The sequence below is a fragment of the Manis javanica genome, chromosome 4, assembly GCF_040802235.1.
Source record: "Manis javanica isolate MJ-LG chromosome 4, MJ_LKY, whole genome shotgun sequence".
Lineage (NCBI taxonomy): Eukaryota > Metazoa > Chordata > Mammalia > Pholidota > Manidae > Manis > Manis javanica.
The window spans coordinates 110,160,566-110,186,681 of NC_133159.1; the positions used below are offsets into that span (position 1 = coordinate 110,160,566).

The 26,116-nt window shown below is 40.0% G+C and overlaps 1 protein-coding gene across 1 annotated transcript; it reads right to left on the reverse strand.

The window, feature by feature from the left end:
* Positions 1–19,720: 19,720 nt before the first annotated feature.
* On the reverse strand, positions 19,721–25,211 carry RPTN (repetin). The gene is made up of 3 exons (XM_037002519.2): positions 25,135–25,211; positions 23,707–23,864; positions 19,721–22,918 (listed from the first exon to the last, which is right to left on the reverse strand). The coding sequence occupies exons 2-3, from the start codon at positions 23,842–23,844 to the stop codon at positions 20,504–20,506; spliced, it is 2,553 nt and encodes an 850-aa protein (XP_036858414.2). The 5' UTR covers positions 23,845–23,864; positions 25,135–25,211; the 3' UTR covers positions 19,721–20,503.
* Positions 25,212–26,116: the final 905 nt, after the last annotated feature.

Consider the following 26,116-nt stretch of genomic DNA (forward strand, 5'->3'; position numbering starts at 1 on the left):
ATATGTGGTTTGGGGAGGAGGTTTCTTTCTCACTTCTCACATCGCCACCTTTAATCCTCCTTTTTTTAATTTAAAAATATTTTAAAATGTTTTAATTATGGCAAAATACACATAACATGAAAATTACCATTTTAACTATTTTTAAGTATAGAGTTCATTAGTGTAAAGTATATTCACATTGTCATGCAACCAATCTCCAGTATGCTCTTCATTCAGAGTATGCAAAACTGAAACTCTGTACCAATTAAACAACAATTTCCCATTTCCCTCTTCCCTGACTCCTGGCAACCACTATTCTACTTTCCGTATCTGTGAATTTGACTACTTTTGGTGCCCCATATAAGTGCAATCATACAGTATTTGTCTTTCTGTGACTGCTTATTTCCTTAGGATAATGTCCTCAAGGTTGATTCATTTTTTATTAAGGTATCACTGATATACAATCTTATGAAGGTTTCACATGAAAAACATTGCGGTTATTACATTCACCTTTATTACCAAGTCCCTTCTCATGCCCTATTGCAGTCACTGTCCATCAGTATAGTAAGATGCTGTAAGGTCATTACTTGTCTTCTCTGTGCTATACTGCCTTCCCTGTGATCCCCCTGTATTATGTGTGCCAATCATAATACCCCTTAATCCCCTTCTCCCTCTCTCCCCACACACCCTTGTCACCCACTTCCCTTTGGTAACCACTGGTCTGTTCTTGGAGTCTGTGAGTCTGCTGTTTTGCTCCTTCAGTTTTGCTTCATTGTTATACTCCACAAATGAGGGAAATCATTTGGCACTTGTCTTTCTCTGCCTGGCTTATTTCACTGAGCATAATACCCTCTAGCTCCATTCATGTTGTTGCAAATGGTAGGATTTGTTTTCTTATGGCTGAATAATATTCCATTGTGTATATGTACCACATCTTCTTTATCCATTCATCTACTGATGGACACTTAGGTTTCTTCCCTATTTTGGCTATTGTAAATAGTGTAGGGATAAACGTAGCAGTGCATATGTCTTTTTGAATCTGGGATCTTGTTTTCTTTGGGTAAATTTCTAGGAGTGGACTTCCTGGGTCACAAGGTTTATTCTTATTGTAGCATGTATCAGAATTTCCTTTTTTTCTAAGGCTGAATAATATTCCATTGTATGTATATATCACATTTTGTTTATCCAGTCATTCATCAAGACACTTGGGTTTTTTACATCTTTTGGCTCTTGTGAATGATTTTGCTATAACATGAGTTACAATTATCTCCTTAAGATCTTGTTTTCAATTCTTTTGGGTGTAAACCCAGAAGTGCAATGTCTGGCTCATGTGGTAATTCTATATTTAATTTTTTGAGGAACTACCGTACTGTTTTCCATAATGTCTGCACAATTTTACATGCACAATAACCATGCATAGGATTCCAAATTTCCCCACATCCTTTTCAACATTTGTTATTTTCCATTTTTAAAAAGGTTAATTTAATTTTTATTATAGTAGCCATCCTAATGGGTGTGAGGTGGTATCTCATAGTGCTTTTGGTTTGCATTTCCGAAATGATTAGTGATCTCAAGCATTTTTTCATGTGATTGTGGACTATTTGTATACCATCTTTGGAGAAATGTCTTTTCAAGTCCTTTGCATACTTTTTAATTGGATCTTTTTTTTTAAGTCCATAGCATACTATGTGATACATATACACTGCACAGTTAGGGACAAGAGCTGCTGTAGTAGAAACTGGTGACCAGTTTATATGACAAAATCTCACTTGTTGACTCTGCAGAGAGTATAATACTGAAACTTGTTCTCATCTCAACAGCATTTTTCATTTTTTTCTAGACATCTAAGGACACAAGGAATCCAGTGATCAGTAGGTGGCACCAGAACCCCAAGTAATATTTTTCTCCATTTGGTTCCAAGGTGTTTTTCAGCCTCTCAAATATTTACTGTTCTTAAGTATTCTGACTGATTCATCTGGACATTTAGTTGTAAAACCATAGCATTATGACTTAAAGAAGACGTTATATTGTATTGTGCCAACTCCTCACTTGAAGGATGAGAAAACTGGGGCACAGTAAGGGAACAACATTTTCTCAAAGTCGTATGTGGCATTAATAGCAGTGCCAGGTCTAGAACTCTAAGTTTCCTGACTCCCGTTTCAGTGTGCTCTCTGTTAGACTATTGCTGTCTGTTTAATAGTCATTCTTAGTATTCTTTCCTCTCAAGAATTCAAGTTGCTTGTATGAATAAGAGATTACATTTTGACAGTGGGTACTCAACAAATGTTCAATTTGAATTAGACTCCAACTGCTTGAGTAAGTCTCCTGGTAAGTCAGTCAACAGCAAAGGCAGTCAATCCATTTGTGCTGGGCTCTCAAAAGAATAGGAATCTCATCAGCTTCTTGATGATTTGGTGAAAAGGATGAACTGCAAAATTGAAGAGCCAGAAGAACATTTATATATGTTGCTATCAGAAAGCAGAATGCAACATTCTGGTGAAAATATGGCAGACTAGGATAGCAAGGCAAAAACCTCCCACATACACAGCAAATACAACTAACTCTGAAAACAACTTGAACACTCTAGAACAGACCACCTCCACCTTATGAAGAAAAGGGAACCACATTAAGAAGGGTAAAGTGGCAGAGCTGTGATCAATGGGGACCTAAGCACATCCTCCATCCCAGCCCATGAGCCAAGGGAGAGGAATGGAGTGGGGAGAGGATAAATGCTTAAGAATCTGGTTTTCCTCTGGGAATGCAAGCCCACATTGCATTAGGCTGTGGTGGTTAATGGAGTTGGACACCAAGTAGAGTTGTAACTCTCAAGGGGGGCTGAGACTTCTGTCACTTCTGGAAGACAGGCATACTCAGTAGATCTTGCTGAGACCCCACACAAAGGTGGCAATTGAAAGATTTACCAGCAGCAGGAAGTGTATCAAAGGGATGGGAATGGAGAGAACTGTCTTTGGAGGAGAAAGGGCAGTTGGATGCTGCTTCCCCAGCACTCCCTCAGCCCAGCTGTTCAGGTGCTTGTGGAATCCAGCTCCAAAATGCTCCATCTTTCTTCCTGGTGGCTCAACTCCAAAGAGAGGCTTCCCAGCATACCTGCCCTACCTAGCCCACTCAGTCCAGCAGCTCTCCAATTTTGCTGACTGGCAGGCACAGGGTGGCCAACACTATACATAAAGTGTGAGGGGGAAGAAGAATAAAAAATCAGTATTTTACAATGTGTTTCAGCTCAACTGGCCAGACTCTCAAGGATGCAAGCTCTAAACTCTCCATCTGCCACAGTGTCCCATGGTGTGCCCACCCTGTCCAACCCACCGGCCCAACAGCAGGGCACCATTTCTGACCAGCAGGCAAAGGACAGCCATGCTCAAAATGAATCTCAGGAGAAGTGTCCCATATCACACAAAGGGCATGCAGAGGTGAGCTGTGGGGATCAGCCACTTCTGGCAGAGAAGATGAAAGGCCCTGCTCACAGCCCACCACCAGCAACTGTGGCTCACCCCAAAAGACAACCAAGCAGTAGTAAGCAGAGTCTTGAGTTCTGGGCACCACAGGTGCTCATTTCATAATACTACTTTCTAGTCCAGGAGGCATAGCTGATCTATCTAATGCTAAGAAAGAAACACAGAAATGCAGACAAAATGAGGAGGTAGAGGAATATGTTCCAAAGAAAAGAACAAATAAGACACCAGAAAGAGGGCCAAATGAAACTGAGATTAGCAATTTTCTTGATAAGTATTTCAAAATAACAGTCATAAAGGGGCTCATTGTACTGTGGAAAAGAATTGATGATCTCAGTAAGAATTTCAAGGAGGTAGAAAATGTGAAAAAGAGCCACTCAGAGAAGAATACAATAACTGAAATAAAAAATAGAATAGTGGGAATGAATAGTAGACTGCTGAAAGTAGACGAAAGAATCTGTGTGATGGAAGATAGAGAAAAGGAAAGTAGCCAAGCTGAGGAACAGAGAGAAAAAAAGTTTCTGAAAGTGAAAAGATACTAAGAGAGCTGTGTGATAACTCCAAACAAAGCAATATTTGCATAATAGCATCTCAGAAGGAGAAGATAGAGACAAAGGAGTAGAAAGTCTCTTTGAAGAAATAATAGCTGAAAAAATTTCCCAGTTTGGGAAAGAAAAAGATGTCCAGGCCCTGGAAGTGCAGAGAGCCCCTAATTCAAGAAGACAACACTGAGACATATATTAATTAAAATAGCAAAGATTAAGATTAAGAGAGAATTTTAAAAGCAGTAAGAGAGAGGCAGACAGTTACCTATAACAGAAACTCCATAAAGCCATCAGCAGATTTCTCATGCAGAAACTTTATAGGCCAGAAGGAAGTGATATGAAATACTCAAAATATTGAAAGGGTCTTCCCTATAACCAAGAACCTATATTCAGCAAAGTTATCATTCAGAATTGAAGGAGAGATTAGTTTCTCAGATAAATGCTAAAAGAATTCACCACCACTGAACCAAGCTTACAGCATATGTTAAAGGAACTTCTTTAGATAGAAATGTTCTTAAGTTTAAATATTTTTCAACAGTGAAAATAAACCTACAGTAATGGTAGTAGATCAGTTACTTACAATGCAAGTATGAAGTTAAAAAAACAAAAGCAATAAAATCAACTATATACAAAACTAGTTGAGGAATACACAAAAGATGTAGATTATGACATCTTATACATAAAGTGTGGAGGAGAAGAAGAATAAAAAGGCAGTATTTTACAAGGTGTTTGAAATCAAGCAACCATCAACTTAATATAGATGGTTATATATTTAGGAAACTGTCTGTGAACCTTATGGTAACCATAAACCTAAAGCCTAAATAGATACACAAAAATACTATTAAAAAGGAATTTTTAAAATTTTAGAAAAGGCATCCAAACATAACACTAAAGAAAACCATCAAATAACAAAGGAATAAGAGAAAAAGATAGGACTAGAGGGGAACTGAGAACCAACCAGAAGACAATAAGGCAATAATACTTGCCTATCAATAATTATCTAAATGTAAATGGTCTAAATGTACCAATCAAAATACATGGAGTGGCAGAATGGATAAAGAAACATGATATGACTGCTTATAAGAGACTCACCTTAGACTTAAAAACAAATATAGCCTGAAGGTGAAAGGATGGAGAAAGATATTTCATTCAAATAAAAGACAGAAAAAATCAGGAGTAGTAGTACTTATATCAGACAAAGTAGACTTCAGAACAAAGAGAAACGAGACACTGGACATTACATAATGATAAAGGAATCAGTCCAACAAGAGATTATAACAATTGTGAGTATCTATGTACCCAACATAGGAAGACCTGAATTTATAAAATAAATACTAACAGACCTAAAGGGATAAATAGACAACAACACAGTCTTATTAGGGGATTTTTAACAGTCCACTTACTTCAATGGATAGATCATCCAGACAGAAAATAAACATAGGCATTGAACAACACACAATGCCAGATGGACTTAACAGATATATATACAATATTCCACACAAAAGTGACAGGATACACATTTTTCTCAAGTGCACATGGAATGTTTTCAAGAATAGATCATTTATTAGTACACAAAAGAGCCTCAATAAATTAGAAAAGACTGATATTCTTTCAAGCATCATTTCAGATCACAACAGTATGAAATGGAAAATCAGTTATATGAAGAGAACCAAAAAAACCACAAACACATGGAGACTAAACAGCATGCTTCTAAATAATCAGTGGATCAATGAACTAATCAAAGAGGCAATCAAACAATACATGGAGACAAGTGAAAGTAGAAACACAATGGTTCAAAATATGTGAGATGCCACAAAAACAGTTCTAAGAGGGAAGTACATAGCAGTACAGGCCTACAACAAGAAACAAGAACAACCCAAAATAGTCTAAACTCACAACTGAAGAAACTAGAAAAAGAACAAATGAAACTCAAACTGAGTAGAAGGAGGCATATAATAAAGATCAGAGCAGAAATAAATAAAATAGAGAATAAGAAAACAATAGAAAAAAAATCAAGGAAACCAAGAGCTCATTCTTTGAGAAGATAAACACACAAGCCTCTGACAAACTTATCATGAAAAAAAGAGATGATACAAATAAACAAAATAAGAAATGAAACATAAGTTACAACTGACACCACAGAAATACAAAGATTTATAATAGAATTCTATGAAAAATTATATGCCAATAATTGGATGACCTAGATAAAATGGACAAATTCCTAGAAACATACAAACTTCCAAGACTGACCTAAGAAGAAACAGAAAATCTGAATAGACCAATTACTAGTAGCAAAACTGATAAAAAAAAACGTCCAACAAACAAAATTCCAGGACCAGATGGCTTCACAGCTGGATTCTATGAAGCACTTAAAGAGCTAATACTTTAATCCTTCTTAAAATATTCAAAAAAAATAGAAGAGGAGGGAATACTTTCAAATTAATTTTATAAAGCTAGTATCACTCTAATCCCAAACCAGACAAAGATATTGCAGAAAAAGAAAATTACAGACCAATTTCCCTGATGAACATAGTTGCAAAAGTCCTCAACAAAGTATTAGCAAAATAATTCAAACATACATCAAAAGGATCATCCATCATGACCAAGTGGAATTGTTTCCAGGGATGCAAGGATGGTACAATATTCATAAATCAATCAATGTGGCATACCATACTAACAAAAGAAAGGATAAAAACCGTATGCTTATATCAATAGATGCTGAAAAATCATTTGACAAAATTCAACATCCATTCGTGAAAAATATTCTCAACAAAATGGATATAGAGGGCACATACATCAATATAATAAAGGGCATATATGACAAACCCACAGTAAACATCATGCTCAATGGTAAAAAGCATGAAAGCTTTTCCTCTTAAGATCAGGAACAAGGCAAGGATGCCCACTCTCACCACTTTTATTCAACATAGTACTGGAAGTCCTAGCCACGGCAATCAGACAAGAAAAAGAGATGAAAGGTATCCAAAATTGGTAAGGAAGACCAATTTTGTCTTCCTTCCAATAACTGTCACTATTTGCAGAAGACATGTTGTTTTACATAGGAAACCCTAAAGACTCCACCAAAAAATCGTTAGAACTAATAACTGAATTCAGCAAATTTGCCAGATACAAAATCAATATACAGAAGTTTGTTGCATTCTTATATGCTAACAACCAACTAGCAGAAAGTGAAATCAGGAAAGCAATTCCACTTACAATTGCATTAAAGAATAAAATACCTAGGAATAAACCTAACCAAGGAGGTGAAAGATCTATACTCTGAAAACTATCAGACACCCATGAGAGAAATTAAAGAAGACACAAATAAATGGAAACTTATCCCATGATCATGGACAGGAAAAATTAATATTGTCAAAATGGTCATCTTGCCCAAAATAATTTACAGATTCAGTGCAATCCTTAACAAAATACCAATGGCATTTTTTAATGAACTAGAGCAAATAATCCTAAAATTTATATGGAACCACAAAAACCCCAAATAGCCAAGGTACTCTTGAGAAAGATTGATGCTGAGGTATCATGCTCCCTGACTTTATGCTCTACTACAAAGTTACAGTAATCAAAACAGTATGGAACTGGGACAAGAACAGATCCACAGATCAATGGAACAAAATACAGAGCCCTGAAATAAATCCATACTTAAATGGTCAAGTAATAGATGACAAAAGAGTCAAGAATAAACAATGGGGAAGAGACAGTCTCTTTAATAACTGGTCTTGGCAAAACTGGACAGCTACATGCAAGAGAATGAAACTAGATTACTCCATAACACTGTACAGAAAAGTAAATTAAAAATGGATTAAAGTCCTAAATAGAAGACATGGAACTATAAAAGTCTTAAAAGAAAACAAAGGCAAAAATCTCTTGAAAATCAGTATGAGTACTTTTTTTTTTTAATGCATCTCCCTGGTTAAGGGAAACAAAAGCAAAAATAAACAAGTGAGATATATTAAACTATAAAGTTTTGTACAGCAAAGGACACCATAAACAAAACAAAAAGCTAACCTATAGTATGGGAAAATATATTCATAAATGATATATCTGACAAGGGGTTGACAATAAGAATATATAAAGAATTCATACAACTTATTACCAAAAATGGAATAACCTGATTAAAAAATGGGCAGAGGACTTGAGTAGACCTTTGTCCAAAGAAGACATACAGATGGTCAATGGGCACATAAAAAGATGCTCCACATCACTAATCATCAGGGAAGTGCAACTCTAAACCACAATAAGTTATTGCCTCACACCAGTCAGAATGGCCACTATCCAAAAGACAAGAAGTAACAAGTGTTGGTGAGGATGTGGAGAAAAGGGAACCTTCCTGCATTCTTGATGGAACTGTAAACTGGTTCAACCACAGTGGAAAGCAGCATGGAGTGTCCTCAAAAAACTGAAATAGCAATACCATACAACTCAGTAACTCTACTTCTAAAAATTTACCTTAAGAAAACAAAATCTCTGATTCAAAAAGATATATGCATGCACTGTTACATTGATTGCCACATTATTTATAATAGTCAAGATATGGAAGCAACCAGAGTGTCCATCCTAGATGAACAGATAAAGAGGAGGTGGTACATACACACACTGGAATATTATTGAGCCATAAAAAATAAGTCCTGCCATTTATGACATCATGGATGAACCTAGAGGGTATTATGGTAAGTGAAATAATCCAGGTGGAGAAAGACAAATATCATATTATTTCACTTATTTGTAGAATCTAAAGACAAAACAAAATGAATAAAATAGCAATAGACTCATAGACACTGAGAAGTGACTGTTGGTTACCATGATGGAGTGGTTTCAGTGGGTCGGAGAAATAGGTTAAGGGGCTAAAGAGACACAAACTCTTAATCATAATGTAAACTCATCATGGGGATGAAATTACATGAAATTATAGCATAGAGAATATAGTCAATGGTTGTGTAGAATCTGTGTTGACAGATAGTAACTACACTAGTTGGGGTGAGCATTTAATAAAGTAAATAACTGTGGAATCACTATGTTATCTAGAAATCAATATTGTGTATCAACTATACTTAAATTAAAAATACACATCAAAGCAAAAAAGAAAACAGAACTAGAATGCACACAGGGAAAACTGAGTATAAAAAAATCAATAGAACACTGTGGGGGGATTAGGAGAGTTAATTCTGGAACTGGCTTTTCAAAAAGTTAAAGGATAGGAATTGTTGGAGAATAAAAAAATAGAATGGCCACAGTCTGAAATACCAGAAATCATGGAAAGTGTTGTTGCTGAAGGGAAATTAGCAACCCCTCAGGAGTTCTATTTAAGTGGAACTTTTATGTAGGAGCATAGGAAGTCTGAGAGAAAGGTTGGTTCCTGGGTTGTGGGGGGAAGCAGGCAGACAAAAGTGCATTAATGACAGAACAAGACAATGGACAGAGTGGTGGCACCAGTCACAGAAGGAAAGAGTTGTAATGTAATGGAAGAGTCCAGTTGCATTAATTTAATTCAACAAGCACCCACCAAATACTTATTGTGAGGTATTCAGGGTGGTAACAATCATGTGAAGAATAAGCTGTGGACCTTTTTCTAAAGGAAGTTCTAATATAGTGACGGAGTGAGATTGTCACTGATACCTACAGAAATGCAGGCCAGACTCTGATGTGGCCATGGAAGGTTTCCAAAGACACTACTTGAAGACCAAGGAGTGGTTACTATTGTCTTGGGAAAGGTGGATCAAGGAAAGCTTCTTGGAGGATCTGGCACCTAAGCTGGAATTTTCAATAATATGATAAGCATTTATTAAGCTTCTATTTAAAATGCAAAAGATAAAAAGATAATACCAGCTAAACAAGCAAAACAAAGAGATCAGATTATTAATCACATTGAATATGTTATTTTTAAGCAACTATTAAAATTTTAACCACATTTTATAATGAGGAAGCATATTTAAAGAGACAAAGATTTTTCTAAGATCTTAACATGAGTAAGTGGTGGAACTAAGTATTAAATACAGTGTTTACTCTAATTTCCAGTCTCTTTCCATATAATTGTCCGTCACTGTGCTTGGTGATGAACATATAATTGTGAATAAGATGCAATTTCTGCCTTCTAGTGAGAGAGCAGGGAAATGGGACAAGGGTCATGCTGTTGTAAAATCTACTTAGCCTGTGAAAAAGACCTAGTTTATACTTTAACTTAATCTATGTGTTGTTCTTCTTCTTCCAGCCCCTTAATTAATTAAGTAACTTTGTAACCAGGATGAGAGACAGACTTCTGGAGTGTAAATGAACCTGCGTGGATAAAGAATGCAGAGATCTGGATCAACACACTCCCCTACATAACCCTATTCTTTTTTTAAAAAATAATTATTTTTATTTTTTTGAATAACACTATGTTTACTAGACTCTCCATACCCCAAGTCCCCCCCCACAAAACCCATTACAGTCACTGTCCATCAGCATAGTAAGATGTTGTAGAATCACTACTTCTCTTCTCTGTGTTGCAAAGCCCTCCTCTTTCCCCTACCCGCCACATTATACAATCATAATACCCCCTTTCTTCTTCCCCACCCTTATCCCTCCCTACCCTCCAATTCTCCCCAGTCTCTTTCTCTTTGGTAACTGTTAATCCATTCTTGGGTTCTGTGATTCTGCTGCTGTTTTGTTCCTTCAGTTTTTCTTTTGTTCTTATACTCTACAGATGAGTGAAATCATTTGGTATTTGTTTTTCTCTGCTTGGTTTATTTCACTGAGCATAATACCCTCTAGCTCCATCCATGTTGTTGCAAATGGTAGGATTTGTTTTCTTCTTATGGCTGAATAATATTCCATTGTGTATATGTACATCTTCTTTATCCATTCATCTATTGATGGACACTTAGTTTGCTTCCATTTCTTGGCTATTGTAAATAGTGCAGAGATAAACATAGGGGTGCATCTGTCTTTTTTCAAACTGGAGTGCTGCATCCTTAGGGTAAATTCCTAGAAGTGGAATTCCTGGGTCAAATGGTAAGTCTATTTTGAGCATTTTGAGGAACCTCCATATTGCTTTCCACAATGGTTGAACTAATTTACATTCCCACCAGCAGTGTAGGAGGGTTCCCTTTTCTCCGCAATCTCGCCAACATTTGTTGTTGTTTGTCTTTTGGATGGTGGCCATCCTTACTGGTGTGAGGTGATATCTCATTGTGGTTTTAATTTGCATTTTTCTGATAACTAGCAATGTGGAGCATCTTTTCATGTGTCTGTTGGCCATCTGAATTTCTTCTTTGGAGAACTGTCTGCTCAGCTCTTCTGCCCTTTTTTTATGTACAGTATCATATCATCTGCAAATAGTGACAGTTTAACTTCTTCTTTACCAATCTGGATTCCTTGTATTTCTTTGTTTTGTCTGATTGCCGTGGCTAGGACCTCCAGTACTATGTTAAATAACAGTGGGGAGAGTGGGCATCCCTGTCTGGTTCCCGATCTCAGTGGAAATGCTTTCAGCTTCTCGCTGTTCAGTATAATGCTGGCTGTGGGTTTATCATATATGGCCTTTATTATGTTGAGGTACTTGCCCTCTATTCCCATTTTGCTGAGAGTTTTTATCATGAATGGATGTTGAATTTTGTCAAATGCTTTTTCAGCATCTATGGAGATGATCATGTGGTTTTTGTCTTTCTTTTTGTTGATGTGGTGGATGATGTTGATGGATTTTCGAATGTTGTACCATCCTTGCATCCCTGGGATGAACCCCACTTGGTCATGGTGTATGATCCTTTTGATATACTGTTGAATTCTGTTTGCTAATATTTTATTGAGTATTTTTGCATCTACGTTCATCAGGGATATTGGTCTGTAATTTTCTTTTTTGGTGGGGTCTTTGCCTGGTTTTGGTATTAGGGTGATGTTGGCTTCATAGAATGAGTTTGGGAGTATTCCCTCTTCTTCTATTTTGTGGAACACTTTAAGGAGAATGGGTATTATGTCTTCTCTGTGTGTCTGATAAAATTTCGAGGTAAATCCGTCCGGCCCCGGGGTTTTGTTCTTGGGTAGTTTTTTGATTACTGTTTCAATTTCTTTGCTTGTAATTGGTTTGTTTAACTTTTGTGTTTCTTCCTTGGTCAGTCTTGGGAGGTTGTATTTTTCTAGGAAGTTGTCCATTTCTTCTAGGTTTTCCAGCTTGTTGGCATATAGGTTTTCATAGTAGTCTTTAATAATTCTTTGTATTTCTGTGGAGTCTGTCGTGATTTTTCCATTCTCATTTCTGATTATGTTGATTTGTGTTGACTCTCTTTTTCTCTTAATAAGTTGGGCTAGAGGCTTATCTATTTTGTTTATTTTCTCAAAGAACCAGCTCTTGGTTTCGTTGATTTTTGCTATTGTTTTATTCTTCTCAATTTTGTTTATTTCTTCTCTGATCTTTATTATGTCCCTCCTTCTGCTGACTTTAGGCCTCATTTGTTCTTCTTTTTCCAGTTTTAATAATTGTGATGTTAGACTATTCATTTGGGATTGTTCTTCCTTCTTCAAGTGTGCCTGGATTGCTATATACTTTCCTCTTAAGACTGCTTTCGCTGCATCCCACAGAAGTTGGGGCTTAGTGTTGTTGTTGTCATTTGTTTCTATATATTCCTTGATCTCTATTTTGATTTGTTCATTGATCCATTGATTATTTAGTAGCATGTTGTTAAGCCTCCATGTGTTTGTGAGCCTTTTTGTTTTCTTTGTAGAATTTATTTCTACTTTCATACCTTTGTGGTCTGAAAAATTGGTTGGTAGAATTTCAATATTGTGGAATTTACTGAGGCTCTTTTTGTGAGCTAGTATGTGGTCTATTCTGGAGAATGTTCCATGTGCACTTGAGAAGAATGTATATCCTGTTGCTTTTGGATGTAAAGTTCTATAGATGTCTATTAGGTCCATCTGTTCTAGTGTGTTGTTCAGTGCCTGTGTGTCTTTACTTATTTTCTGCCCGGTGGATCTATCCTTTGGGGTGAGTGGTGTGTTGAAGTCTCCTACAATGAATGCATTGCAGTCTATTTCCCTCTTTAGTTCTGTTAGTATTTGCTTCACATATGCTGGTGCTCCTGTATTGGGTGCATATATATTTAGAATGGTTATATCCTCTTGTTGGACTAAGCCCTTTATCATTATGTAGTGGCCTTCTTTATCTCTTGTTACTTTCTTTGTTTTGAAGTCTATTTTGTCTGATATTAGTACTGCAACCCCTGCTTTCTTCTCACTGTTGTTTGCCTGAAATATGTTTTTCCATCCCTTGACTTTTAGTCTATGCTTATCTTTGGGTTTAAGGTGAGTTTCTTGTAAGCAGCATATAGATGGGTCTTGCTTTTTTATCCATTCTATTACTCTATGTCTTTTGATTGGTGCATTAAGTCCATTTACATTTAGGGTGACTATTGAAAGATATGTACTTATTGCCATTGCAGGCTTTAGATTCGTGGTTACCAAAGGTTCAAGGTTAGCTTCTTTAGTATCTTACTGCCTAACTTAGCTCGCTTATTGAGCTGTTGTATACACTGTCTGGAGAGTCGTTTCTTCTCTCCCTTCTTATTCCTCCTCCTCCCTTCTTCATATGTTGTGTGTTTTGTTCTGTGCTCTTTTTAGGGGTGCTCCCATCTAGAGCAGTCCCTGTAGGATGCCCTGTAGAGGTGGTTTGTGGGAAGCAAATTCCCTCAGCTTTTGCTTATCTGGGAATTGTTTGATCCCACCATCATATTTAAATGATAGTCGTGCTGGATACAGTATCCTTGGTTCAAGGCCCTTCTGTTTCATTGCATTAAGTATGTCATGCCATTCTCTTCTGGCCTGTAGGGTTTCTGTTGAGAAGTCTGATGTTAGCCTGATTGGTTTTCCTTTATAGGTGACCTTTTTCTCTCTAGCTGCCTTTAAAACTCTTTCCTTGTCCTTGATCCTTGCCATTTTAATTATTATGTGTCTTGGTGTTGTCCTCCTTGGATCCTTTCTGTTGGGGGTTCTGTATAATTCCATGGTCTGTTCGATTATTTCCTCCCCCAGTTTGGGGAAGTTTTCAGCAATTATTTCTTCAAAGACACTTTCTATCCCTTTTCCTCTTTCTTCCTCTTCTGGTATCCCTATAATACGAATGTTTTTCCTTTTGTATTGGTCACATATTTCTCTTAGTGTTGTTTCATTCCTGGAGATCCTTTTATCTCTCTCTATGTCAGCTTCTATACGTTCCTCTTCTCTGGCTTCTATTCCTTCAATGGCCTCTTGCATCTTATCCATTCTGCTTATAAATCCTTCCAGGGATTGTTTCACTTCTGTGATCTCTTTCCTGACATCTGTGATCTCCTTCCGGACTTCATCCCACTGCTCTTGCATTTTTCTCTGCATCTCATCCCACTGCTCTTGCATTTTTCTCTGCATCTCATCCCATTGCTCTTGCATTTTTTTCTGCATCTCTGTCAGCATGTTCATGATTTTTATTTTGAATTCTTTTTCAGGAGGACTAGTTAGGTCTGTCTCCTTCTCAGGTGTTGTCTCTGTGATCTTTGTCTGCCTGTAGTTTTGCCTTTTCATGGTGATAGAGATAGTCTGCAGAGCTGGTACAAGTGACCGCTGGAAGAGCTTCCCTTCTTGTTGGTTTGTAGCCTTTTCCTGGGAGAATAGCGACCTCTAGTGGCTTGTGCTGGGCAGCTGTGCGCAGACAGGGCTTCTGCTTCCTGCCCAGTTGCTTTGGGGTTTATCTCCACTGTTGCTGTGGGCTTGGCCTGGCTGGGGCTGTTCCTCCAAAATGGTGGAGCCCCGTTAGAGGGGGAGCAGCCAGGAGACTATTTATCTCCGTAAGGGGCCTCTGTGCTCCCTGCTGCCCAGGGGGTTAGAGTGCCCAGAGATCCCCAGATTCCCTGCTTCTGGTCTAAGTGACCTGTCCTGCCCCTTTAAGATTTCCAAAAAGCACTCTCCAAACCAAAACAACAACAGCAACAATGAGAGAGGGAACAGAAAGGAAAAAAAAAAAGAAAAAACACGCGATTTTTTTTTTTTTTTTTCCTCAGGTGCCGGTCCCAGGCACCCGCGCACTGGTCCTGCTGCCCTGTCTCCCTAGCACCAGGGTCCCTGTCCTTTCAAGGCTTCCAAAAAGCACCCACCCACCGGTCCCGCAGGGAAGGAACGCTCAATATTCTTGGTCCTCAGGCACTGGTCCCACGCACCCGCTCACCAGTCCTGCCGCCCTGCCTCCCTAGCACCGGGGTCCCTGTCCCTTCAAGGCTTCCAAAAAGCACTTGGCAAAAAGAGAGAGAAAAAAAGGGGAAAAACGCGCGATTTCTTCCGTCCTCAGGTGCTGGTCTCAGGCACCCACCCACTGGTCCCACAGGGAAAAATGCGGGATATTCTTTGTCCTCAGGTGCCGGTCCCAGGCACCCGCTCACCAGTCCCGCCGCCCTGCCTCCCTAGCACCGGGGTCCCTGTCCCTTTTAGGCTTCCAAAAAGCACTCGCAGAAAAGAGAAAAAAAAAAGGGGAAAAACGCGCGATTTCCTCTGTCCTCAAGTGCCGGTCTCAGGCACCCGCCCACCGGTCCCGCAGGGAAAAACGGGGGATATTCTTTGTCCTCAGGCGCCGGTCCCAGCCACCCGATCACCAGTCCCGCCACCGTGCCTCCCTAGCACTGGGGTCCCCGTCCCTTCAAGGCTTCCAAAAAGCGCTTGCCAAAAAGAGAAAAAAAAAAAAAAGGGGAAAAACGCGCGACCTCCTCCGTCCTCAGGCACTGGTCTCAGGCACCCGCCCCCAGGTCTCGCAGGGAGAAACGCGGGATATTCTTTGTCCTCCGGCGCCGTTCCCAGGCACCTCCTCACCGGTCCCGCCACCCTGCCTCCCCAGCAACGGGGGCCCGTCCCTCTAAGGCTTCCAAAAAGCGCTCTCCAAAAAAAAAAAACTGCTCCAGTTTCTCTCCACCCGCCGGGAGCCGGGGGGAGGGGCGCTCGGGTCCCGCCGGGCTGGGGCTTGTATCTTACCCCCTTCACAAGGCACTGGGTTCTTGCAGGTGTGGATGTGGTCTGGATGTTGTCCCGTGTCCTGTGGTCTCTATTTTAGGAAGATTTTTCTTTGTTATATTTTCATAGCTCTATGTGTTTTTGGGAGGAGATTTCCACTGCTCTACTCACGCCGCCATCTTGGCTCCCTCCTTCTCTTCTGCCCTTTTTTTAATTGGATTATTTGCTTTTTGTTTGTTGAGGAGCATGAGCTTTTTATATATTTTGGATGTCAAGCCTTTATCAGATCTGTCATTTATGAAAATATTCTCCCATACTGTAGGGTACCTTTTTGTTCTATTGATGGTGTGCTTTGCTGTGCAGAAGCTTTTAAGCTTGATATAGTCCCACTTGTTCATTTTTGCTTTTGTTTTCCTTGCCCAGGGAGATATGTTCATGAAGAAGTCGCTAATGTTCACATCCAAGAGATTTTTGCCTATGTTTTTTTCTAAGAGTTTCATGGTTTCATGACTTAAATTCAAGTCTTTGATTCATTTTGAATTTACTTTTGTGTATGGGGTTAGACAGTGATCCAGTTTCATTCTCTTACATGTAGCTGTCCAGTTCTGCCAGCACCATCTATTGAAGAGACTGTCATTTCCCCATTGTATGTCCATGGCTCCTTAATCGAATATTAATTGGTTATATATGTCTGGGTTAATGTCTGGAGTCTCTAATCTGTTCCACTGGTCTGTGGCTCTGTTCTTGTGCCAGTACCAAATTGTCTTGATTACTATGGCTTTGTAGTAGAGCTTAAAGTTGGGGAGTGAGATCCCTGCCACTTTATTCTTGTTTCTCAGGATTGCTTTGGCTATTTGGGGTCTTTGGTGCTTCCATATGAATTTTGAACTATTTGTTCCAGTTTGTTGAAGAATGTTGTTGGTAATTTGATAGGAATTGCATCAAATCTGTATATTACTTTGGGCAGGATGGCCATTTTGACGATATTAATTCTTCCTAGCCAAGAGCATGGGATGAGTTTCCATTTATTACTGTCCCCTTTAATTTCTCTTAAGAGTGACTTGTAGTTTTCAGGGTATAGTTCTTCCACTTCCTTGGTTAGGTTTATTCCTAGGTATTTTATTCTTTTGATGCAATTGTGAATGGAGTTGTTTTCCTGATTTCTCTTTCTGTTGGTTCATTGTTAGTGTATAGGAATGCAACAGATTTCTGCATATTAATTTTGTATCCTGCAACTTTGCTGAATTCAGATATTAGTTTTAGTAGTTTTAGAGTGGATTTTTTAGGCTTTTTTATGTACAATATCACATCATCTGCAAATAGTGACAGTTTACCTACTTCTTTACAATCTGGATTCCTTGTATTTCTTTGTTTTGCCTAATTGCCATGCCTAGAACCTCCAGTACTATGTTAAATAACAATGGGGAGAGTGGGCATCCCTGTCTTGTTCCCGATCTCAGAAGAAAAGCTTTCAGCTTCTCGCTGTTAAGTATGATGTTGGCTGTGGGTTTATCATATATGACCTTTATTATGTTGAGGTACTTGCCCTCTATACCCATTTTGCTGAGAGTTTTTATCATGAATGGATGTTGAATTTTGTTGAATGCTTTTTCAGCATCTATGGAGATGATCATGTGGTTTTTGTCTTTCTTTTTGTTTATGTGGTGGACAATGTTGATGGATTTTCGAATGTTGTACCATCCTTGCATCCCTGGGATGAATCCCACTTGGTCGTGGTATATGATCCTTTTCTCCGTAGGATTTATTCCAGGGATGCAAGGATGGCACAACATTCGAAAATCCATCAACATCATCTGCCACATGAACAAAAAGGACAAAAACCACATGATCATCTCCATAGATGCCAAAAAAAGCATTTGACAAAATTCAACATCCATTCATGATAAAAACTCTCAACAAAATGGGTGTAGAGGGTAAGTACTTCAACATAATAAAGGCTATATATGACAAACCCAAAGCCAACATTATACTTAACAGTGAGAATCTGAAAGCTTTTCTTCTAAGATCGGGAACAAGACAAGGATGCCCACTTCTATTCAACATAGTACTGGAAGTCCTCGCCATGGGAATCAGACAACACAAAGAAATAAAAGGCACCCAGATTGTCAAGAAAGAAGTTAAACGGTCACTATTTGCTGATGACATGATATTGTACATAAAAAACCCTAAAGAATCCACTCCAAAACTACTAGATCTAATATCTGAATTCAGCAAAGTTGCAGGATACACAGAAATCTATTGCATATACTCTGAAACTATACTCTGAAAACTACAAGACATTCATGAGAGAAATTAAAGAAGATAGCAATAAATGGAAACACATCCTGTGCTCATGGATAGGAAGAATTAATATTGTCAAAATGGCCATCCTGCCTAAAGCAATCTACAGATTCAATGCAATTCCTATCAAAATACCAACAGCATTCTTCAGTGAACTAGAGCAAATCATTCTAAAGTTTGTATGGAACCACAGAGACCCTGAATAGCCAAAGCAATCCTGAGAAGGAAGAATAAAGCTGGAGGTATTATGCTCCCTAACTTCAAGCTTTAATACAAAGCCACAAGAATCAAGACAATTTGGTTCCAGCACAAGAACAGAACCATAGACCAATGGAACAGACTAGAGAGCCCTGATATAAACCCAACCATATATGGGCAATTAGTATATGATATAAAAGCCATGGATATACAATGGTGAAATGACAGCCTCTTCAACAACTGGTGTTGGCAAAACTGGACAGCTACATGCAACAGAATGAAAATGGATTACTGTTTAATCCCATACACAAAAGTAAACTCGAAATGGATCAAAGACCTTAATGTAAGTCATGAAACCATAAAACTCTTAGAAGGCAACATAGGCAAAAATCTCCTGAATATAAGCATGAGCAACTTCTTCCTGAATGCATCTCCTGGAGCAAGGGAAACAAAAGCAAAAATGAACACATGGTACTACATCAAACTAAAAAGTTTCTGTATGGCAAAGGACACCATCAGCAAAACAAAAAGTCCTCCTACAATATGGGAGAATATATTTGTAAATGATATATCCAACAAGGGATTAACATCCAAAATATATAAAGAACTCACATGCCTCAACACCCAAAAAGCAAATAACCCCATTAAGAAATGGGCAGAGGATATGAAGAGACAATTCCCCAAAGAGGATGCCTAAGTTTTTGCCAGGCTGTGGGTGGTATGTTCAAAGATTTCAATTAATGAAAGAGCATGGTAACCAAGAAAATGCCAAGTACTTGGCATGGCTGGAGCACTGGATACTCCTGGGAGAGGCCTTTCACCAGATTAGGCTAGGTAGATCATCTATGTCAGATAATGAAGGCCTATGTGCCATGCTAAGAAGTGTGGAATTTATTCTAACATCACCTGGAGCCACTGAAGAGAAGGGAGATTAAAGGCAGTGGAACTGGAGAATTGGGGAGAGATTTAAGAGGTATGGAGGACATAGAGTTTAGAAGACTTAGTAAACATTTGAATGTGGAAGTGAATGTGGTGGGAGGATCAAATTTGACTCCTCTGTGGGGAAGGAGATAAAAATGATATTTAGATAAGTTCTTTTTGATTTCTTGTTGTTTGTTTCACATTGATTCTGATTTTTTTCAGTGTTCAGGAACTCAAAAGAACAAAAAGATCTTAGAACTCAAGAAATGAGGTCTTCTTCTTGGAAAATGGCCCACAAGGGAAGATAACACAGCCCATAGCGAAAAATGAAGAGAGTCATCAACGTCCTTGCTCACCAATCATTTATTGGGTATTTTAATACAATTCCATACATTTTCTTTGAGGGGTTTTCAGGCTCCAGGAGCTATAGATCAATAGCTGTGGCTCATTATAATCTGAAAATAGATGTCATACTTTCTCCATATTTTATGTGATCAGAAACCAGAAAGGTATTGAGCTGGAATTAGCTGTCTGATCAGCTCTAGTGAAAGGAGCTCATGAGGGGCAGGAGCCTGGGGCAGAAGCTGTTGTGGACATCAGAGATGCCCTCTACAGTCTCTGGCTCTCCTAGTAGCCTCTCACTATGTTTTATTTGAGTGTGGACTATGAGGCTTGGAATTCCTTATGTTTCATTCACAGGTGCCAAAGCTTACCAAAGCCCAGGGTCGCTTCTCTTCAAGCTGTAATGTATATCTTCATAATTCCTTTCCTGTTTCTGAACTTTGGGGCAAAAGTTCTACTTTCAATGATCCAACCATGTCTCATCTACATGGAAGACAAACCAGGAAATGATTTAAATCCCCAAATTAATAAAAATTGGGATCTGATTATTTCACCCAATTTACTACTCAAATTTCATCTAAACAGAACACCCTAGAACTGCTGCTCAAAGAACTGAAATGGCCTAAAAAGTGAATACGAGTCCTCAAAAGCATCCCTGCACATAGATAAGAGTTGAGGAGAGAAGGAAGCCATGCGTTTTCCTCTCTTGAACAGAAATAAGGATAAACTTGACACACAGATTTCTTGTTCAGCTTTGTATTTCCTCTGCACTCGTGTGTGCATGGCCTAGTGCCGATGGTTGGTTCTCTGCTCTCGTACATAGTCATAGAGGGGAGTGAGAGCAATGGCTGCACTGGCAGGGTGACTTTTGCCTTGTTCTCTTCTTTGGGGCCTCCTGTCAATCTGGGCTGGGTTGAAGGCCAGCGCACTGTGTCTCCCCTGGGAGCCCCGGCTCTGGCCATGTTCATTTAGGTGGGATTTTTCTCTGTTAACACAGCCTTGCTGGGCCCAGTGGGATCGTTGGTCCTGGTGCTCTGGATACCTTTCTTTCTCCTCATGGGTTGACTTATTCCGTTGTCGCTGAGAGCTTTGATCTTCTGCATGGGCTTGTCTGCCCCTTTGCTGACGTCTCTGCTCCTCCTCATGGGTTTCATTGCCCCATGTCTCACATGAAGCTTCCTGACCCTCGTGGCTGTGAGTGCCCCTGTTTTGGTGTTGGCCCTGTTCTTCCTCTGCATGGTGGCTGCAGCCCTCATCACAGTTCTGCCCCATTTGGGCCTGTCTGTTACCCTGCACACTACTGCTCAGCTGCCAGTCACTCCCTTTGTGACATACAGACCTTTCGTGCTGGATCTGTGCCACAAGTTTATGTTGCTGAGATTGGTCATCTTCATCAGACTCCCACACCTGGGTGCTACTCTGCTGCCCTTCCCCAGAGTGGAGTCTCTGTCTCTGATTTCGGTTCCATTCCTGTCCTTGAGTCTCTTGACTTGGTCTCCTTGAACTTCTTGCTTGCTGAATATATGAGTCTCTGCATGTTTCCTCACTGCCTTGGAAGTACCTACTTTGCCTAGTTTCCCCAGTCTCTGACTGACCATTCTGAGAGTTCAGGCCTTGTCTGTCTGTCTGACCAAAATGATTACTCTGGCCTTGTCTGTCTGTCTGACCATAGTGGGAACTCTGACCCTGTCTGTCTGTCTGACCGAAGTGGGAACTCTGGCCTTGTCTGTCTGTCTCACCAGAGTGGGAACATTGGCCTCGTCTGTCTGTCTGATCATGGTGGGAACTCTGGCCCTGTCTGTCTGTCTGACCATAGTGAGAACTCTGACCCTGTCTGTCTGTCTGATCATAGTGGGAACTCTGACCTCGTCTGTCTGTCTCACCAGAGTGGGAACTTTGGCCTCGTCTGTCTGTCTGACCATAGTGGGAACATTGGCCTTGTCTGTCTGTCTGACCATAGTGGGAACATTGGCTTCGTCTGTCTGTCTTACCAGAGTGGGAATTCTGGCCTCGTCTGTCTGTCTGATCATAGTGGGAACTCTGGCCCTGTCTGTCTGTCTCACCAGAGTGGGAACTCTGGCCTTGTCTGTCTGTCTCACCAGAGTGGGAACTCTGGCCTTGTCTGTCTGTCTGATCATAGTGGGAACTCTGGCCTCGTCTGTCTGTCTGATCATAGTGGGAACTATGGCCCTGTCTGTCTGTGTCACCAGAGTGGGAACTCTGGCCTTGTCTGTCTGTCTCACCAGAGTGGGAACTCTGGCCTTGTCTGTCTGTCTCACCAGAGTGGGAACTCTGGCCTTGTCTGTCTGTCTGACCATAGTGGGAACTCTGACCCTGTCTGTCTGTCTGATCATAGTGGGAACTCTGACCTCGTCTGTCTGTCTCACCAGAGTGGGAATTCTGGCCTTGTCTGTCTGTCTCACCAGAGTGGGAACTCTGGCCCTGTCTGTCTGTCTGATCATAGTGGGAACTCTGGCCCTGTCTGTCTGTCTGGTCATAGTGGGAACATTGGCCTCGTCTGTCTGTCTGACCAAAATGATTACTCTGACCTCGTCTGTCTGTCAGACTATAGTAGGAACTCTGGCCTTGTCTCTCTGTCTGGCCATATTGGAAATCCAATTCTTGCCTATCTCTCTGACTCGATTCCAGGCCCAGCCTCCCAGACTGTCCAAAATAAGAGCCTGATTTCTGTTGTTTTATCTGGGTAGAGCAAGAGTTTTCTCCAAGTCTTCCTAACTGGCTACCACTTACTTGTTGTCCAAACCTTGCAGACTGGCTATAATGAGAATCCTGAACTTGTTTCTCACAGTGATTTAAGGCAAAGGTATGTCCTTGTCTTTTAGGCTGGCCACTGCTACATTTATGACTTAGTCTTTGACCAGAACTGGAGTCCCTATCTTGTCTCTCAGACTGATCCTGGTGGACATCCTGGTTTTGCCTCTCAGACTGACTACAGGGGGAGTCCTGCCTCTGCCTGTGTTGTCTGCCTGTATTTCCTGGAAACCTATGGTCTCGTATTTCCTCTTGTTCCCTTTCTTGCTGGGAGGTTCTGTCTCCACATGTCTCATTATCCACCTTATGATAGCAGGCTTGGGCCAATTGGAACACCAACAAGAGATATTCATGAAAATCAGCACGTCCATTTCTGTCTCGATCCAAGAGGCTGAAAATGATTTCCACTGTGTCTGGATCATTTGGTCTCTGTGAGAAGATAAAACAAAGAGCAAAATCAGAAGTTCTGCTCTGGCTACTAAGATGTGTGCTAATGTCTATGCCCCAGTCCATTTGTTCTGCTGAAAACCATTAGTATGAAGTGGCTTAGGCTTGGTTCTAGTCTTTGATCAGCTGGTTCTCAGAACCTCATCTCTTGCTAGACCAATGGGAGCATGACCATAGGGAGCAGATGTACTCTGCTCCATTAATAATTAATTTGGGACATTTGAGGAAGCTGTTGCATCCCATCACATGTTATATTGCAATTATTTGTTTACCTACTTCTTTCCAACTATATTGTGAGATCCAGGAGGGAGGAGAAAACTTGTTTAATTCATGTTCGTATTCCCAGTGCCTAGGATGGTGCTGGTATGGAGTAGGTGCTCAACAACTCCTTATTGAATGAATGAATGAATGAATGAGAAGATGTGTGTTCTTTATTGAATGAATGAATGAATGAATGGGAAGATGTGTGTACACACTAAAATATAAATCTAGACTTTCTTCTGAGAATGATTTACAGTTTGAAATAATTTCTCCTTTCTCTTCATGTTCAGATACAAGGAGGTATGTGTTGTGTGTTTGTGTCTATGTCTATGTCTGAGCATGCCTGTGCACACATGTATGTGTGCTGGGAGAGAACTACTAAGGAGCTGCCCAAAATTCTTTTAGTTACAGGATGGAGCATGACCAAACCAAACAAAAAACATCAAACCCTGGATGCAAGTGTTGGAGTCACATTTGATTCCATGGGGCCCAGAGTCTGTGTATCTTACCCGGAGGATGTCTCCAAACTCAGCCAAAAGCAGTTGCTTCAACTCTTTCTTACATAGTGAGGTACAGTCCCCATCCTGTTTAGCATATTTCTTGAACACCTCAATCACAGTGAATATGCTGTTCAGGAGTTGAGCCATTTTGGTCAAGATAGGTGAATCTAAAAGAAGAAACAAGATTTTGTCTATGTTTAGAATGAAGACCAGGAGATAGTATTTCCAGAGGGAAATGGTCCTTCTTAGTCAGGGGCCATTTCTTAAGAAGGTTAAGAAATGACAGAACCTCTTCTTAGCCATAATCCTCACTCCCTTTGACCTTAGTCAGGCTCCAAATATGTGCTACAGTGGGATGGGGTATGAACTATGGGTCACCTGCTAGAAAAAGCAGAGATTTCCAAATACATGGCAGGTGTCCTATAAGCCTCGTCCTCTTATTGAGGTGGAATTTGCTTGATTCAAGCTCTCATATTAGACCAAATAGGAAGGGAGATCAGGAAGCCCACAGAGTCAGGGCCGGCAGACAGGATAATAAAGCATAATTTTCCACCAGTGATGAACATACTGAATGGGGCAAAGCGACCCCATGTAACAGGACTCACTCTTCCTATGGGCCTTGCTCAAGTGGGGAAGAAGGCTAGAGGTCTTTTGCTGTGGGTCAGTGAAAGCTTTTTGGGAGGCTAAATTCTAGCAAGTGTTTCTGGCCTGGATGGTCATTTTGGGATATGCTTATAAAGTAGAATCAATGAATTCAAAAACTGTTAAAGGTAAAAATAGCAAGCCAAATTAACTGCATCAATAATAGGAAGTATATACAATCAGGTAGGTTCACACTGGCCATGTTGGGAGGCTGGAGTCTTTTGGGATTTATACCTCAATGGTATTTCTCCTTGTGGTGTGTTAATTCCAGTTACTGGGTTTATAAACCTCCAAGAAGCCTCAACTGCAAAACACATTGAATTTCCAAAAGTGTGCAATGATGCCTAAAAGGGTAAGTGGTAAATAGTGAATTGCATAGGACAAGCTGAGTCCCTTGTGGCAATTCATTGCAATCAGAGTTGAATATTATTGTGGCCTTATAGTCTAGGGCCTTGGCCCTAATGAACTCTAAATTCTTGCATCTTGACTAACTTGCACAAAGGTAAGTGATCTACTGTGGATCTACTAGAGACTAAACTATCCACCAATAGTTCTGGTCCTCAGTTTTGGGACACCTAGGACACACTAAAACAAAAGCATCTACTTTTTACAGGCTTAGAAGTAGGTTACCCCAGCTATCATCATATTCTGTGATAGAGCCAAGAAAGGAAAGCAGGAGGGCACCCACGGCTTTCACTCACAGGGAGTAGTCTTAGACCTCCCCAGCCCCAGCACATCATAGCTGCCATCAAGAGCCTCATAGATACTGCCATTGCTCCCCCATGCCTGTCTTACCTGCTTAAGGAAGAATGAGCAGAAAATCAGAAGCCAGAGAGGATACTGGAGACCTGAAAACCCATCCTATTTATAAGAGTTTTAATTGTTCTACTAGACAATCCCAGGAGCCACCCATTCTGTGGAGGAATCTGAATCACTCTGGGTGCAGCCCAGCTCAGCCCAGCTTGACCTCTCCCTCTGCAGACCATTGGTTTATTTACTTCCCCCACTTACTCATGAACCTGTTTGTCATTAGAGTAGGTGACACTGTTCAAGACCCAGCCCCATTTAATTAGGGGAGTGTGTGTATGCTGTGGGGGTCCCAGAAGACAGAGGTATAGGCTGAGTTCATCCTTAATATGTGTCACCAAGGCTAATGGAAGACACATCATACCAAAGAAGGATATCAATATGGAAACTGTACAAAAATCTGTCAAAGTAGAGATTAGAGATTCTAGGTATATAGTCAGGATATATAGTTCCTGTAAGAGGTTTGTTTTAGATTGCTTTGCTTCTGTAGGTAGATATGTGTATTTTAATCTATTGACCTATTTTAAATTTTTTCTTTTTCATTTAACAGCTATGCAGTCTGGAGGAAAAGTAGATGCATGACAAAATTTGGGAGGGAGTGAGGGAGGGGTGTGACTTTGGTGGAGATGCTGGCATTTGACCCTTTTAAGATCTTACTGAAAAGTTAGAGTTGAGGGACAATGTGGAAGCTTTTTCTATCTGTGAATAGAGATGCTATCAGAGACCTGGGCCTCCATTCATTCCCCATCTCTGCTCCCATATTATACCAGCAGTGTCTTTAGCATAAGAGATGCTCAGTAATTATTTGTGGAGTAAGTGAATTATTGAATTATGGAAGTATTTGAGAATCCTGTGTAAAGTGCCAAAAATTCTAGATTTACCTCTGCTTTCTTCTTCTGTCTCACATTGAGAGCCCTGGTTGGACTTTTTCCTATGTAGCTATATGACAATCAATTGTTAGTGATGATAC